Source organism: Hevea brasiliensis, chromosome 15, assembly GCF_030052815.1.
Source record: "Hevea brasiliensis isolate MT/VB/25A 57/8 chromosome 15, ASM3005281v1, whole genome shotgun sequence".
Classification (NCBI taxonomy): domain Eukaryota; kingdom Viridiplantae; phylum Streptophyta; class Magnoliopsida; order Malpighiales; family Euphorbiaceae; genus Hevea; species Hevea brasiliensis.
The window spans coordinates 62,365,785-62,383,605 of record NC_079507.1 but is presented as its reverse complement, the minus strand read 5'-3'; the positions used below and the strand labels follow the sequence as shown (position 1 = coordinate 62,383,605).

Below are 17,821 nucleotides of genomic sequence, written 5' to 3'. Positions count from 1 at the left end.
TAAGATGATATTAGAATAGTATATTGATTTTAAAGACAAATTTTTAATATTTTGTGTTCCTAGCTTTTTTTTTAAATAAATAATAAAAAAATTTATAGAAAATTATTTTTATGTAATAAAGTTTATTTATATTACATTATAACGTTTGAAATTTTTTGTTTAAACATTTAATATTGTGAAGCATTTTGATATTTTTATAAATAACAAAAATAATGAAGGGTGTTTTGGAAATTTTAATTTTTCCTCCTTTATATATTTATATATTATTAAATTCAAATTTATTTTAAAATTTAAAATTAAATTGTATATATTTATATATCTTTTACCAAGTATATATAAAAAAATTATCATTAATAAATTTTTATAATGTATTTTTAAAAATATAAAAAATAATTGTAGAATAATATGTGGTGAGAAGTGAGAAGAATTGTTTCCAAACTCTTATATAAAAGTAAAGTAAAGCTTTCAGCATTTGGTGGATAAAACTTGAGGAGATCAACTATATATACCAATATTTGATCAGCAATTTCCAGAGTTTGTTAGGAAAACAAATTAATTATGCCATTATCTATCTCTAGTCAAAGCTAACCCAAGCTTTTATTTCAATTGGATAAGATAAAAAAAAAATAGTTTTTTTTTTAATAAAGTAATAATTTTCATTTATAAATAATCATGCATCATTTAAAATAAAATTCATCCTTTAAATATAAAATATTAAAATAAAGTTATTGTCTCATATTATTAATAAGTGCAATATGGTTTGATGATTAAATTATAATATATTGATTAATTGAATTAAAAATATTAAATATTACGCTAAATTTCAATTACATTTAAAAATTTTAATTTTACGGAGAAATGATTAATTTAAATTTGAAAAATTAACGATAAATTATAATATAATATATTGAGTTTTATTTGATTAATAAAATAATTTATAAATTAAACTTTGTATTTAAAAAGAAAATATATTTTATAGTATTTATTTTAATAAAATAATATTTTTTATTAATTGAAATTAATATAATTACCTAAATATAATATGTAAAAATAAATTTATATTTTTTTATAAAATAATATTGAAAATAATATATAATTATAAAGAATTAACATATCACACATAAATTATAATATCTATTAAGTAAAATATACATAATAATTAAAGTAAATTATACATTAATTATATTATCAATAAATCTTCAAAAGTTTATAATTGATGATTTATTGATAATGCGTTTAATGTATAGTTTATTATAATTAATATATATTTTTTATTGAATAGATTTGACAATTCACATAAGATATTTTTTAATTATATATTATTTTTAAAATTATTTTTATAAAAAGATATAAATTTATTTTTACATTTAGATATATAAATTTATTAAATTAATAAAAATATTTATAATATAAAATTTTAATAAAAAATAAATATAAAATATATATTTTTTAAATATAAAATTTAATTAATAAATTATTTTATTAACCAAATAAAACTTTAGATGTTATATTATAATTTACTTTTAACTGTTTAAATGTAATTTAATCCTTTAAATATAATTATAATAAATTTTAAAAATTTAATTATTTCACATAAAATTAAAGATTTTAAATATAATTATAGTTTAGAATAAAAATTTAGTATTTTTAATTCAAGTAAATTAATATAATTATTATTATATATAATTTTTTAATATAATGGACTCAGATTAAAATTTAATTTTGAAGTCTAATGACTTTAACACTACAAATATATTTTTTTAGGAATGACATTATATTTTTTAGTTGATTAAAAATTTGTACATAATTAATGATATAATGTTTTGAGATTTAAAATTCATATATTTGAATAAATATAATAATTAATATTGTAATAAAAAAAATTCTTATATATAAGAAAAAAAAAAAAAATATATATATATATATATATATATATATATATATATATATATATACATGTAAAGAGAATGATGACAAAAAACAGCTTGTGTAATTATAAACAATGAGCAGACGAAAATATCCAGCAAATCCAAGCCTTTAAAATTTAATGCAGTCTTACACCTTCACTGACCCATGCCATATTTTCTCCTTCAAAACCAGACAAAGCAGCAGCAGCCTCATCACTCTCTCTCTATAAGCCTCACACTTTCTCTATCTAAAACCCACCAGCATCAATTCCAATTCCATGGCTTCTGCAAATCCAAATAACCATCTGCGTCTCTCTCTTCTCTCTGTATTGCTTTTCCTTTCTCTCTCTGAACTCTCTTTTTCTGTACGGGACCCAGTTTCAGTCTATGAAATCTTGCCCAAGTATGGCCTCCCAAGCGGACTATTACCCGATTCAGTAACAAACTATTCGCTCTCAGATGACGGTCGCTTCATTGTTCTTCTGGAGAAGCCGTGCTATATTCAATTCGATTACTTGGTCTATTACGATAAGCAAATTTCTGGCAAGTTAAATTACGGGTCAATCACGGATTTGAAAGGGATTGAGGTTCAAAGGTTCTTTTTGTGGTTCAGTGTTGATGAGATCAAGGTTGATTTGCCTCCCTCCGATTCTATTTACTTCCAGGTGGGCATAATCAATAAGAAACTTGATGTTGATCAGTTTAAGACCGTCCACTCTTGCCGTAATAAGGTCTCTGGGTCCTGTGGCGGATTCTGGAATCGAATTATGGAGGTATTCATTTGTTTTGGTTATTTGTGACTTTATTTTAACGAATTTCTTTAGCTATTTTAGATCAATAATCTGAATTGATGTTGACTAAATTATGTTCTGATATTGATCGTTGGATAATAGTTCCTGTTATCATGTATTCCTTTATGGATTAATTATTTATGGTTGTGTATTTAGGATAATTTAATAAACATTAGAAATATTTTTGGAATTGATTTCTATTGTTCTGTAGCTCCACGCAATTGATATTTTATAACTGCGTTTTTGGAATTAGGAATCATATTAAAACCTTTAAAAAAATAATAATAAAGGAAGGTGCTTGTGACTCTCCAAATTATCTTGCTTTTCTGAACTAGAATCATTGCTGTTTACATTTGAATTTTCGTGTTCCAGTTCCAGGGAGTTAGTTTCCAATGGTGAAGTCCTTCTCTATAAAATGATTGGATTGGACATGTTTGGATCAGTACTTCATATGGGTTGGATTTTGGTGGAGCCTTAGCATAGGCCAAAAACATTTTCTTCTGGTGAAATAGATGGCTACTTGAATTTATGTGTTTTCGACTGTTAACAGTCTTGCGTGCTTTGGAATGTTTTGTCTTATTTAGGTTTGACACCTCTGTGTGCTTATACAACAAAATCTCTTAACCGTTTTCATTCCCCTTGAATCTAATAATGCTTCAAGTATAGTTCTCCTGGCAGTTGATTAGTAGCATATTTACATTTGCATACCTTATTTTAGATTGTTACATCTCTACAGTAGGCAAAATATTCCAATAAATCAGTGCTGAATTATGATCTGTTTGCGTGGGAGTCTATACTAAGAGTTGAGATTTGATCCTTCTTGACCATTTCTACTTTACTCTCTGTAGTTTATCTTAAATTGTTGCCTCATTTTTTTAACAATTTGCAGCTTCCAACTCCCACGGATGATATTCAGATGCTAATTACCGAGTAGAGGCAACCAAGTGTTTCTGCTGTATGGGTAAAGTAGTTTAGAAACTTTGATATTTAAGTGGTTAGCAATTTATGGTCATGGTTACGGTTACGGTCATGGTCATGGTCATTTTCGGGCTCGCAAACTATGAGTCCATTAGAGTAATATATAAAGTAGTAATGAGAATTTCCCTCTCATTGAGCCTAATCATATGAATGAGCAGGGGAAGTTGTATGTATATATTAGACATGTTAGTTTTTAATGTACTACTATCATGTGTGTATGAACTCTGTTGAGCAATTGTACTGAGGAACTACTTCAGCTTGTGGTTTCATGTCATTGGTGTGTGATATTGTTAAATTTAAAGGCAAATATTCTGAGGACTTGAAGAAAAATGCCATGAGCAACTTGTGTTTGGAATATTAAAATTGACATTTTGACATATTAATGTTTGAAATCAAATGAAGCATGGGATGGGAAAATGAGATGATAATAGAGACTCAGAGGCCTAAGGCCTTGTTTGTTTTTCACAAAGTAGGCCAAGGAATTTGAACTTCTTGGGGAAGTGGCAAATCTGTTGTGTTTGGTTGGCTGAGATGATCAAATTCGAAGGGAAGTCACCTAAACTATGAATATCCTTGTTATACTAAATGCGACACTAAAGTGACAGGGTATCTTGTGGCCTTAGGCAAGACGTGAAGCGAAAGTCTTTTTGAAGTAAGCCGCTATATATATATATATATTTGTGTGTGTATATATTTATAATATAAAAATTTATACTTTTAACTAGTTTGATAAGTAAAAAAAAAACATATTAAAAAGAAAAAAAAATATGTGCCCCATGTCTATATGTAATATAATAGAAATTGAAAATAGTGCCTATCTGTGTTTCCAATTTAAGTATAAGATACAAGTGAGATTGTAAAATTAAAATTTAATAATATCCATATAAAATAAACAACTAATTAACAACTAATATCTAATTAAAAAAAAAGAGTGAAACTAATCAAATTAATAACTAATTAAAAAGAATAACAATTATAAAGTAAGTTAATTAATAATAACAATTATAAAGTAAGTTAATTAATAATAAATTAATAATATCCATATAAATTAAATAATCAATTAATAAGAATAAAAAGTAAAATAATCAAATTAACTATAAATTAATAATATTCATATAAAATAAATAACTAAATAACAATTAATATCTAATTAACAAGACAAAAAGTAAAACTAATCAAATTAATAAGAATAACAAATAAAAAGTAAACTATTTACTAACAAATTCACTATATCCATATTAATTAATCAGCTAATTAACAAGAATACAAAGAAAAAGAATCAATTTAATAATATTCATAAAATTTTAATAATTAATTAATAAGAATAAAAAATAAAATAATTAAATTAATAATAAATAAATAACTAATTAATAATACTCAAGAAGAGAGAAGAGGAGGAGAGAAAAAGAAAAAAGAAAAAAATTAAAAGAAAAGAACAACTATTGAACTGCAGGGAAAGAAGACGAAGAGGAGAGGGAGAGAGAAAAGAAGAAGAAGATGAGAGAGAGAGAGAGAGAGAGGAAGATAGCTGCTGTGTGAGGAAGGGAGGAAGAGAACTCAAGTTGTTACGTTTTTTTATTCTGTTTTTGGCGTGAGGTAAGTGGGCTGTAAGGATTTTAATTGTATTTATTTTAAAAGCATAAAAAAAAAAAAGAAATACTGTTAGCTTAAAGAAGTGACCTTTTGCCTGGCATCGCCTCTCGCCTTGCTGGCTTACAGGCGCACCCAAGTGAGACAGCATAAGGGCGCCCAGCCTCACCTGACGCCTTGCCCGGATGCCTCGGATGCCTTTAACAAAATATGCTACTGTCTTGTTTATTTTTCCATTTAACGTGGCATTATTTATCAGCCATAATTTCAGTTAAAAAAAATGTATTATTGCGTTCAGATACATAACGTGTACCAATAATGCAATACCACATCACATTGTAGGTAGAAATTTTAAACCATTGTAGCCATTAATAATGGCAAATTTCATAACCAATATTCAAAATTTATCGATAAAATTTAAAATGAAGAATCTCCGCTGCCTCACTCCCACTGCTCCACTCCCGCCTTGGTAATGGGAATGGCAAAACCCGGGCAGCCTATTGTCTAGGACAAATTTTAAAATATAATTATTGTATGTTGAATTAGAAAAATAATCATAGTAAGTTAACGTAAATTGCTTTGAATAAATTTTCCATTCGACTTAACTCATTCATAAATCATAATAGCTGTCGGGTTTTATTGGAGGCAATTTTTTTTTTTAGTTATTTTGATTTTAATTTATTTTATTTATATTTTATTTGTTTTATTATTAAATTAGATGTTAATAATTCATTTAATGATAATAATTATTGATAAAATAAAATTTATTTTTAAAAATAAAGTCAAGAGTTCGTTTATGGTACTTCGGCTGGTCGGCATATTGATGCCTCTAGACATAATCACTGTTGAATTAAAAAGGATTAAATCCAAGCCGTTCAATGCCGTTACCGGTTACCTGTTAATAAGGTGATTTCAAAATATTTTATTGAATTAATTGAAAAGGTACTGTTCTGCCGTTTACCGTCTTCCTAAATTAGCGTCTCCTCTCTTAGATTCTGTCGCCAACGAATCATCTGTGTTTGTCAAGTGTCAACGATGGCTCGCCTTCAGATCCCCATCTCCACAACAATCTCTTCCTACCTCCTTTCTATTCTCTTCTTATCCCAAACCAGTCTCTCTTTTTCTCTCACTAACCAGTCTCTTCCTCAATACGTCACGGTCACAGATGTTCATGACCTTCTCCCTTTGTATGGCCTGCCTCGTGGCCTACTCCCAGACAATGTTAAATCTTACACTCTTTCTCCATCTGGGTCTTTCTCAATCCAACTAACAAGTCCATGTTATGTTTACTTTGATCTGCCTGTATATTATGGTAAGGAAATCAAAGGGAAGTTGAGTTATGGTGCTGTGCATGATGTTTCAGGGATTCAAGCAAAAAAGCTGTTTATTTGGTTATCGGTTAGTGGAATTGAGGCGGATAAGGATGATGGTATGATTGAGTTCTTCGTTGGTTCTTTGTCTGAAAAGTTGCCTGCTAAGCAGTTTGAGGATATCCCCGCTTGTAAGAGTAAGGCTAGTCTAAGGACTAACCTGGAATCCATGTGAGGTAATATTGTCTTTCTAAATCTTTTGAATATTTGGAATTTCTGGGTTTTTGTGTTTTCTCTCTCTCTCTCTCTCTCATGGGCAATTTTTGTTTGTGGATTTCACGTTTCTATTAGCACTGGAATTTGGTTTGTTGAAAGAGAGGATTTCCTTTTTCTTTTTAAAGTTTTGTATGACTTAAGAGATGCCTTAGCGTGATTTAATGAAATTATAGAGCTATTGATTGCTTAGTATGCCACTATTTCTACCTTCTGCGAGTAGCCAATTAAAGTAATTGTTGAAACTAGGGGAAGTTTGGGAAATATTGTTTTCCCCACTCTCCTCCCCCGCCCCCGCGCGCACCCCACCACCCACCCCCACATCCTCCTCCTCCCCTCCCCAAAAAAAAAAAAAAAAAACCAAAACAATAATCTATTAAGGAGTGAAGTTTGCAACTGTGATTTGATTCCAGAATTAGTTGATAAGATATGGTAGCATAAAGAAAAACGTGTTCTCGTTCTCTCCCCCTTCCCCAAAAAAAAAAAAACCAAAACAATAATCTTTTAAGGAGTGAAGTTTGCAACTGTGATTTGATTTCAGAATTAGTTGATAAGATATAGTAGCATAAAGAAAAACGTGTTCTCGTTCCCAAATGTAAATGAGCATTTGCATTTTTTCTGTAAAAGAGTAAATGGAATTTTCAGTCAATTTAGTTCATTAAGATTGTTAGACAAGTTGTTGAATATTTCTATGTTTCTTGTGCCAGTGTGGTATGATTTGAGGAAGGGTTATAGAACTCGTAGGTAATAAGCAAATTGTTTTGTTTGCAAAAGTGATGCCTATTTGGAGCTGAAAAAACAGGAGTATTTTTCACCTTTTTAAAATGCCTAAACTTTTTGAATTGTAATGAGTCCAGAAGTTTGAGCATACAGGAAAGGAGCAATGTTATAATTTTCAAGAAAAGTTGGTTATGGGTTTCTTTGTTGTTTATTTGTGTATACTTGCTAATGAGCGACCTAGACAGCATTGGACTTGTTAGCTAAGATACTTTCTCTTTTGCCTTTTTGAGTCCCAGATTTCCAACTCATCAATGATATTTGTAATTCCGTAATCTTTTTAACATCAACTGTTTCGGTAGATGTTTGTTACAAAAGCTACTATTCCTTTAAGTAAATTGAGCTAGAATGTTTAGATACAGGTTTGATGATTGTCGCAAGGTATTTTGCGGTCGCCTGGACGAAACTCTTCACCAAAGCGGGAAAAAATGAGGAGTCGCCACTCTAATTTTAGGGAAATTAAAGAAAATCATTTTGTGAAAATAAATTAAAAGGAAACCACTTCAAAAGAGAACAGAGATTCTAGGTTCGGTGTTCGTATACGGGTGGGGAAGGTGTTAGGCACCATGCCTCGTCCCTCAACGAGGATAAACAGATTTAATGTTATGCTCTTCATAAATTAAAAAGATAATTAGAGGGTTGGGATAGTGATGATATTAATTCTTTGTGTGTAATAAAGAAGTATTTGATATTTCACTTATTTTGGGTTGCCCAAGAACACGAGTTCGTGAGATGGGCCTTTAGTGAATATGTGTCGAGTAAAATAATATTGTGTATTGGAGTTGTGTTATTTTAATTTGAATTTTGTTAAGAGAGCTCGGATAAGAAGTTTCTACCGATCTCTAGATATGTTTTTTAGAGTTTTAAGCGGGAGATTTGAATAAGAACTCTCCTCCGAATTCCGCGTACATTATTAAGATTTTGGCGAAAATCGGGTAAGAACTCTCTCCCGATCTCTTAAAATATTTGGTTTAAAGTTTTGAGTAAAGGGTCTCGGATAAGAACTCTCCTCCGATCTCCGTGTTTTATTTAAATTTTGAATGAGAATCAGGGAAGAACTCTCCCCCGTTCTCTTAAAGTATTCGGTTTAAAGTTTTAAACAAAAGATCTCTGATAAGAACTCTCCTCCGATCTCCATGTTTTATTTAAATGAGAATCAGGTAAGAGCTCTCCCCCGATCTCTTAAAGTATTCGGTTTAAAGTTTTAAATAAAGGATCTCGGATAAGAACTCTCCTCCGATCTCTTAAAGTATTCGGTTTAAAGTTTTAAGCGAAGGATCTCGGATAAAAACTCTCTTCCGATCTCCATGCTTTATTTAAATGAGAATCAGGTAAGAACTCTCTCCCGATCTCTTAGAGTGTATGTTATGATCGCATACCGTAAGGACCTTGAACTAAGGATTCTGGCGCTTGAAGGCGCCAGAAACTCGCACAATGCTTTTCTTAACCCACTGATGCCTTATAACTAGAGGATGGATACAAGACCGAACTTTTCGCCAATCTCCTATGCGATCGCCTTGTCAGAACTCTTTGGCTGGCGATATCCGATCTCTTTTGGTTACTAGTCTAGGATCCGATCTTATCTCGATTCTCGCTCTATTATGCTATCTCCTGGGCTCGTTTAGTAGCCCGACCTCATAACTTTTTCCTCTGATCTACTATTCAACCTTTTGTTATTTTTATTTGTTCGAAACCTACAAGTTGCCCACAACCAGAACACCTATTTTCGAAGGAAATGAAAACTAAGAAGAAATAAATACAGTTTACGAATGAATAGAAGAAGTAAGCTCAAGAAATAACTATCGGCCTGAATAATCTACGTTTGGATTTTTAGTGCAACTGAACTTAATGGAAATTTCGAGCATAAAAGCAGAGAAAATAAAACACGAGCATTCGGTAAAGTGACAGTCTAGATACTTACCTGTGAGAGGTTGAGGCTATTGAACTAACTCTGGGACCACAAATATTGTAGAGTTGAAAGCTGATGGTCCAGGGACTAATGCTTACTTCGAAATAACAAGAATCAGGTCAGAAGGTAGTTGAGCCGAAGCGACGGTAACCAGGTCGGAATGAGATTGAGCTTGGGGAATAATATGCTGATGTTAGGGTGATGAAGACGAAACTGAACAAAAAAATGGTTTCACAGAGTAATGAACAGATTGAAAATGAAGAATTTCAGGGTCCAAAACTCCTTCAATGGAGATACTCAAGGAAACTAGTTTTGAAGTTTCTCGATTTTATGCAAGCTTAGAACGGCAAAGTAGCAAGATTGAATTAAATTTCAGAGCCTTTTCACTATAATCACAACCACCTTTTTTGTCTGTCTCTTTTACAGTATTGCATGCAGGTATTTATAGGGAACGGATGCTCCTAATGAAAGGTCAGGATCTCTCCTGAGGAGACGGAGGGTTTGGATTCAAAAGGATATAATCCGATGTCTGAGAATTAAAGAGAATCAAAATGGACGGCTGAGATCCTATTCAGAATATTTGTCCTTTCTCTTCTTAATCCAACGGCTCAGGGTCTTGTCATACAAGATGGATCCGAGGGTTGGGAATGAAAAGCGCCAAACCTGTCGTCTGCTTTTGATCCAAGGGCTCCGGGTTCGTCTTTGCAAGTATGGTCAACGGTGGAGATTGAGATGTACAGGACTGCCATAACTGTTTTGGCGTCTGTCAGCAATGTGGGCGATTCTTCATATGAGGCGTGCGGTGAAGATTTGATCACGCCTGCAACGCTTTAACTAACTCGGCTCTGATTATGAAGAGAGTTATTGGAAGTCATTTTATCCTCTTCGTGCTTTCCGATCTCTACTCCACTCACCATCATGAGAGTCATAGTCACCCTATCTGAGCTGCACATCTATCCGATACCCATGGCTGGCTTTCTGATCAAAAACATCTTTTGATTCAGCTACAAGACTAGGCTTTGACATAGATCCTCACTAGGTAAGATGTAGTGCTGATCTTTAGAGATTGCCCAAATGATGTAATCTGATCTTTAGAGGTTCTCTTAATGATGTAATCCAATCTCTTGAGATCGCCCAAATGATGTAATCTGACCTTTTGGAAATGAAATGAAATTTTATTTGAAGGTTATTATTTAATTATTGCATCAGTTATTTTTCCGATCTTTGATGTGCATGTCCGATCTGATCTCTAACTAAATCGTCATTGGCCGATCTGTGGCTCTGAAAATTTGCCCAATCCGATAACCCTAGATAGCCGATCTCATTTTATTCGATTTTATTATTGTGTTTCTTGAACCTTCCCGCGACGTGTCAGAAAAGCGGGCCGATTCCGCTAACCGATGCGTCGCTTGGGACTTCGTGAGCATTAAATGCTCAGACGAGTATAAATAGGGGGAGGGTCAATCAGTTGCTCCCTTATGTCACTTTCAGCACTTTGCTAGCAATTTCAACATTCTCTTCTTCAAGTATTTTCAGCACCGATCACATTCCGGTAAGGATTTTGATTCTTTTCTTAGTTAAACTTCTTTTGTTTTCTTGAAAATGAGCGGCGCCGAGGGTCAGAGAGCTGCGAACCCGCCTTCTGTCCATGTTTTGTGGACCTCGGAAGAGGGCGACGTAATTAGATCAGGTGGTCAAGCCAGCGTGGCCCTCGTTCCGGTAACTGGTCCGGCTGCCAGACCGAGGCGAGGGACATCTTCCAGAAGAGAAAACCTGCCAGTGGATGAATTGCCTTCGGTCTTGAGGGAAACCGATCTTCAATCTATAAGTCAGAAGTACAATCTGCGGATCGGCTCCTTTGAACTGATCAAATGCCATAGCGATCATCGGGCTGATCACTTCTTCGATGAGAGCGATCTCATAATGATGTATGAAGAGCAGCTGAAGGCCGGGCTCCGTTTCCCTTTTGACGAATTTTACAAGGCCGTCCTAAAGTTTCACCACGTTTCGGTAGCTCAAGTGCATCCGAATTCCTAGCGGACTCTAATAGCTTTTCGGGGCCTCTGCCGAGCTAAGGGACTGGAACCCACGGCTAAAGTTTTTGCCGAACTACATAGGCTCGCCCGAAGGAAGGATGATGAGTTCTGGTTCTTTTAGGCTAAGCCTAACTGTTCTCTTTTTACCGATCTCCCTTCTTCATTGAAGAATTGAAAAAATCGGTTCTTCATTTTGAGGAGCAAGATTCAGAACGGCTTTGAGGGTATCCCACGGAGTTGGCATCATCTGGTCGCTCCGATCCCAAAAAAGATCGCCTTAAATAAGGACGAAGACGCCGTGGTGAAAGAGTTAAAGTCTCAGGCATCCACCCAGAAATTCTCCTGCTTAGACGCGGTGATGGCCGAACTGAAGTATTGGATGATGCGACTGATCACTGACGAAGAATACGAGTTTCAGCTCTCTAACCTCGGCCCTGATACTACCCATATCTCTGGTCTCTGAATCTTAGCGAACTCACTGACTTATTCTTTATGCAGGTATGGCGGGCGACGATGCTTCCAAGGAGAGCCGCAAGCGAAAGAGGGACGTCTCACGAAAAGTGAGGGCGATGAAGGGGGCCACCATTGCTGATGCTCAGACCCCTCGTCGTGAATCAGTAAAGGTGCCGAGCTCTCCTCCTCGATCTCAGGAGCAATCGATCCCTGAGATAGAGGTCATCGCTCCTGCTCCCCAGCAAATCGAGCTTCCACCTCCCCATCCTCCTCCGATCTCTTCTAATGTAGAAGGAGAGTCTTCCGGTCCTACGGTCAAGACACTTTCCCGGGGCGCTCAACTTCTGGTCCAATCGTTGAAAAAGAATTGCTCTACAAGGGGGAATCTCGGCCTGGCCAAAGTCATGGGAGCTTCCATTTGCTTCCAAGAAGATCGAAACTGGTTGGTAGAGGAGAGCATGGATGATATCTTAGCTCAGACAATGAGCTTGGGCTTAGAGGCCATTGCAAATCAGCACGTACTCAAAGAGAAAGCCCACGCTTTAAAGAAGGAGATCCTCAAGGCGGTCCAAGACGCCTTAGCTGCGCAAGCTCAGCTCTCCTCTGCTAACGACTACATCGCCAGAATGGAAGAACGGATGAAGCATTATGAGGAGAGGATAGCGGAGGTGGAACGAGAACTTGAAGATTCCTGAGCTAGTCGGTCTGCTGATCTTGCTCGTTATGCTGAAGACCTTCGGGCGAAGGAGGAAGAGCTCCGAGCCAAGGATGAGGAACTTCAAGCTAAGGAAGAGGAGAGCACCACGAAGGAGGCCGGGGCTTATGTGAACGCCTATAATGACCTTCTGGACGAGCTGAGGAAGCGGTATTCTGAAGAGGACTTCTCCTGGATGAACGAGCTCGCCCCAGAGGCCAAAGATGAGAACGACGAGGATCCAGAGAGAGGGAGAGAATGAGAGAAATTATGATGTACTTAGAGAACAAGCTGGGAGAGACCCTCCAGCCGAATGACTTGTAAATTTTTATTTTGAGATGAAGTGAAGTAAATTTTTATTTTCAATTTCTTGATGAGATCGGAAAGCGTCCCAATTGTATGAGTTCTTGATTGTTTGAACGTATTAGAACATCAAACTTAAAAGCAACTATTAACCTAAGTATAAGAGGTGGGAAAAATATTGTAAGCATGAGATCGGACTAAGCCATGACCAAACACCGAGTAGAACTTTAGAACATTAGAATTGGAAAGACTTGATTCGAATTCTTAAGATCGGAATCATCATTAGTTCGGACAAAAATCTTAACTTTATTTTAAGGAATATCTGGGACATACAAGTGAGGAACCCGATTCTAGCATTAGCTAAATGACTTTCCACAATATTTGTAAAGAGAGATCGGGAGGCAAGACAGGATGGTACGGAGACCTGAAATTAGTTCGAACCCCTCTGATAAGAGATCGGAAAACAATTAACTAAGTGTGGGATCGATTTATTTCATGATCGAGCAATCGATGTGTTTAGAAAAGTCATTTGTGATCGAAGGACGTCAGTTGGGAGTCGATTTTAAAGTCCCTTGACCTCGGTAATCGGCCAAAATATGTTGTCGACAATGATAGAGCAAACTTTGCTTTGGAGCTCGATTGATTTGGTAGACGATTATTTTTCAAAGTGTGATACTGTGATTTAGGCATATAGAGTGAGGTGTTCACATCTTAATTGCTGTGCACCTACTGTAGGTGAATCTCCAAAATAAGCATATTGGAACTAATATTCCTTAAATTCTCCCTCTAACAGAGTTAGGACGATAATTGCAGGCTATATTGGATTTTCCTTTAATTCAAGCGTGTTTGAAACTAAATGTACACTTAAATTAATAACACTTTTTCGTCTATGAGGGGGCCACTATTAGTGTCTCAGACCCTTTTCTCTTACTCTTTCTCCTTCTTCATCTCCCTTCCCCTCTCTTCTCAAGCTTTCCTTTTACATGAACTTTAATCCTTGAGGTTACACAATGGGAACTTTCCTATAATGGTCATTTTGTCTTCACGGAGTACTTTCCTGTTGGGTCATTTGTCTTAATGGAGAAAATTGGAAATTGCAGAGCTGCTGTATCTGAGGGAGTGTTTTCTTCTTGCTTACTAAAATTTTGCCTAGAGGTGACATTCATATCATGTTGTGGGTAGAATGGATACTTCTATTAACACTTGTCCTTATTAGTGGTTGTCTGTGGATGAGCATTGACACTGAGAACTCCTGCAAATATGTTTGCATTCTTGTTTGAGAGATTCAGTATCAACTTTTAAGAACTTTTTATTTTTCAATGCCCTTTTGTTTTGGCTGAACTTTGACGAAGTAATGCATAAACAGGGGAATAGAAGATTGAAAATAACAATTTCATTTCAGTAGTGCATGTATTCCTTAAAAGAAAGCATGCATACTTCTGAAGTCCTACATTTGGGCACATTCAATGGGGTCTTTAGAGTTGCGGAATAAAATTGCATATTGGAGACAATATTGCCACCTTGGTCACTTGCAATAATACAAAGGTAAAAGGAAAATGATGAAGAAAGCACAACTCAAGAAATATCTCTATTATCATTATCACACAGCATTAGATTCCTGCAGGCACTTTCCATTAGCTGGACACCTAAACTAATTAGAGCATTACTTATGGCACACTGCATGTGCATTGATAGCATAATTTTTCTCTATTATTTAGTTTGAGACTGGTAGATGGGAAATGACCCAATGTTATGAGGAATACAGAAGAATTAGCTACTATGGAACTGCTAGTTTCTCTGAATTTATAGAATCTTTGGAGGATAATTAAGGGCATCTAAATATGTTGTTTGGTGGAGGTCAGTAGCTGGACATGCTATAGTTTTCTATTAATATTATGTGCAGCTTTTTGGAAGACTAATGAAAATTCTTGGTTTCATGGTTTTGTGGCAGATGGCATCCAACTTCGATATGTTTTTGCCCATTCACCTTGAAGCTCTGCTGCATGATCCATAATTTCAGGCAATATAAGCAAATTAATGTATGTGTGTTTCATTGTTCCATACAGTGGTTTATCGTTGGACGTACTTGGTTCCACAATAACTACCTACTGATTCTTGCCAATGTAAATAATCATACTCGGTTATGTGAGTAAGACTATAAAATTGCCGTGGATCTTGTGACAAGCACAATCTGATCTCTCTAATAGGCACACTTGCACTTGTAACATTAACACGTGCAGGCCCACGCAAATTTGGAAGATAAGAGATAATCGGCTCAGCTGCTAGGCTGTTGGGATTAGGAAAATTAAATATTTTCCTAATGAAATTTTTTTTACTCAATGAAATAAGAAATTAGAGAAAAACAGTCCATTTATAAACCAAACTAAGAACAAAATGATCATTCTTCCGATCTCTATCACAGCATCATAATGATACACCTGGTTTTCGTGTTCCCTAATCATCAGAATTCAGAAGCAACTTCACTTCCAACACTTACATTTCCTTTGCTTTTAGCCATATTTGCATGTTGTTGGTCAGGATACATGAACTAAAAAAATTCTCTTCTGCAAAATCAAATATGCAATGACCATTTATTTTATATTTTATTATAAAGCAATGAATGTGTTTGTTTTGAGCAATTCTATATGAAACGTGACGATATAAAGCATAAGCTGAAAATATATTTAATGTCCACTTGCCACTAACTAAACACTTCAATTATAAAACTTGTTGGCTGCTTCTTTTTGCAGGCCGCGATGTGATCATATATTATACTAATGATGTTATACATCAGTTTTCACGTGCGCAAATCATTCATATTTGTTGCAATTGTTTTAATTAATATGAGATGAGGGTTTATTTGGCTTGTAATTTTGTAACAAGCAAATCTAAAACATTCTCTGCTCAATTTCTATGCACTTTCCTTTGATTTTAAGCATGCCAAATCCATGCTTCTAAGTCTAATCTTGTATACCTATAAATATACATAGCTCATACACAATCTATTCATTCCTTCATCAAATCTCACCCTTCACCGCCACCTTTCTCTCTCTGTCATCTGTACCAGACTTGAAAAACTTCACCAACCAAAACAGGCGATCAGTTTGGCTGCCTAGCTAGATGGAGCATCCAAAAGAGTTCTCTAAGCAAAATAATAGCCTTAACAAGGAAGACAAAGATCAGAGTGATTCAAAGAGGAAAACAAGGATGCGAAGAACATTGATGATGGAGAATGAGAGAGGAGACATCAATCAAATGGCAGATGCTTTCATCAAGAACTTTCGTAATCAGCTCAAGATTGAAAGGGAAGAGTCCTTTAAACGTTTTCACGAGACGCTCTCTCGAGGGATTTAAATATATATACATTCTGCACTAATCTATATGTATTTCTGGAAAAATAAACCAGAAATGGTGTTCATGCAGTTTGCATATATCTCTAGTCTCCTGAAAAAGAAAAAATAAATCTGGCAGGAAATAAAGTTGACACAGAGTGATGATGGAGCTACAGGTGGGTGCTGTTGTCTCTCGTGTATAATGTACATGAGGCTTAATTTGGCTGATATTATGATGCTTGGGGTCCAGCCCAATTACTTCAATTCACAATTTTCCTTTTTTTTTTTTTTAATCAGCTTTGTTGATCGTCAAACATCATTTACAACTTTTGTTGATCAACGATTTAAATGAGGGAATTCTAAATAAGCCATAAATTTCACAATTTAATTCGTTAAAAAATATAAAATTTATAAAATATTTAAAATCCTTTATTCGTTGCAAATTTTTTGCAATTTTCTTATTTTAAATTTAAGAAATTAATCATAACAAAATATTCTTTCATTATCCTTCAAATTTCGTAGATTTAATCTTTATATCAAACTGATACAAAGAAAATTATAAATTTAATTTCATGAATTTTGTCATATATAAATTTCATATTCCTTTAATTTAAGTGACGATATAGTCAAAACTATTTTTTAAGAAAAAAAATTATTTAAGAATTTGTTTAGTGCTGCAATTTCATTACAAAAAGTTAGTTTGAATAGACAAGTAAATGATGTTAAAAAAAAATAATTAAAAAAATAATTTTATTATTTTAATATTTTATAATTAAAATTTATTAAATTTAATTTTAAATATCTTTTAATACTCTCTACCTAATATTTTTTTCAATAACAATTTAAACGGTAGCTAGTGCTGCGCAGCTAAGCTAACTCTTCCATTCTACTTGTAAAAATGTTAATTCCATATTCTACTTGTAAAAAAAATTCATTGAAGTGGTATCATTGTATGATGTGATTATGTGACAAACTTAATGGACTATTCACAACGTCATCTTGGTTTTAGGCTGGAGTGATTCTGTAGAGAAAAAATATTCTATGAAAAATATGTTAAACATGCAACAGAGAAATAGATAAAAAGAATCATTAAAATAATCCCCACTTGCTAATACATAGTAACTCGGTTCTTGTGGACAGAATCCGACATAAAAGTAGTCATAGAACCAATGCTCTTCGTAGAACACGAGCAACAAAGTCTAAACAAGCTCCTTTCCAGCAAATGAAACAATAAAATAAGGCTACTAATCCAAGATTTTTAGCATATCAACATTCTTTCTAACTTCTTTAATCTTTCTTTTGGCTGATGCACACGTGAAGCTTGTGCTTCTAACTAGAGATCACACCTATATAAAGGATGAAAAGTATGCTTTCTACCCATCACAAGGCAAGTAGTCCCAAGTCTTAAAGCACATTTCCTTCACCTCTCTCTCTCTCCTTGAGCTTCGATGGAGGATCACAGAGAGAT

General features: G+C 34.1%; 2 protein-coding genes across 2 annotated transcripts; both read left to right on the top strand.

The window, feature by feature from the left end:
* Positions 1–2,019: 2,019 nt before the first annotated feature.
* On the top strand, positions 2,020–3,950 carry LOC110671241 (uncharacterized). Its single transcript, XM_021833652.2, has 2 exons — positions 2,020–2,680; positions 3,588–3,950. The coding sequence occupies exons 1-2, from the start codon at positions 2,186–2,188 to the stop codon at positions 3,630–3,632; spliced, it is 540 nt and encodes a 179-aa protein (XP_021689344.2). The 5' UTR covers positions 2,020–2,185; the 3' UTR covers positions 3,633–3,950.
* A 2,257-nt stretch (positions 3,951–6,207) lies between these two features.
* On the top strand, positions 6,208–15,205 carry LOC110671242 (uncharacterized). The gene is made up of 2 exons (XM_021833653.2): positions 6,208–6,812; positions 14,973–15,205. The coding sequence occupies exon 1, from the start codon at positions 6,302–6,304 to the stop codon at positions 6,809–6,811; it is 510 nt and encodes a 169-aa protein (XP_021689345.1). The 5' UTR covers positions 6,208–6,301; the 3' UTR covers position 6,812; positions 14,973–15,205.
* Positions 15,206–17,821: the final 2,616 nt, after the last annotated feature.

Excerpts from the sequence above, each read along its gene's own strand:
- LOC110671241 (XM_021833652.2), top strand. The coding sequence starts at position 2,186 with ATGGCTTCTGCAAATCCAAATAACCATCTGCGTCTCTCTCTTCTCTCT. Across the intron at positions 2,681-3,587 it reads TCTGGAATCGAATTATGGAG|CTTCCAACTCCCACGGATGA; the intron begins GTATTCATTTGT and ends AACAATTTGCAG.
- LOC110671242 (XM_021833653.2), top strand. The coding sequence starts at position 6,302 with ATGGCTCGCCTTCAGATCCCCATCTCCACAACAATCTCTTCCTACCTC.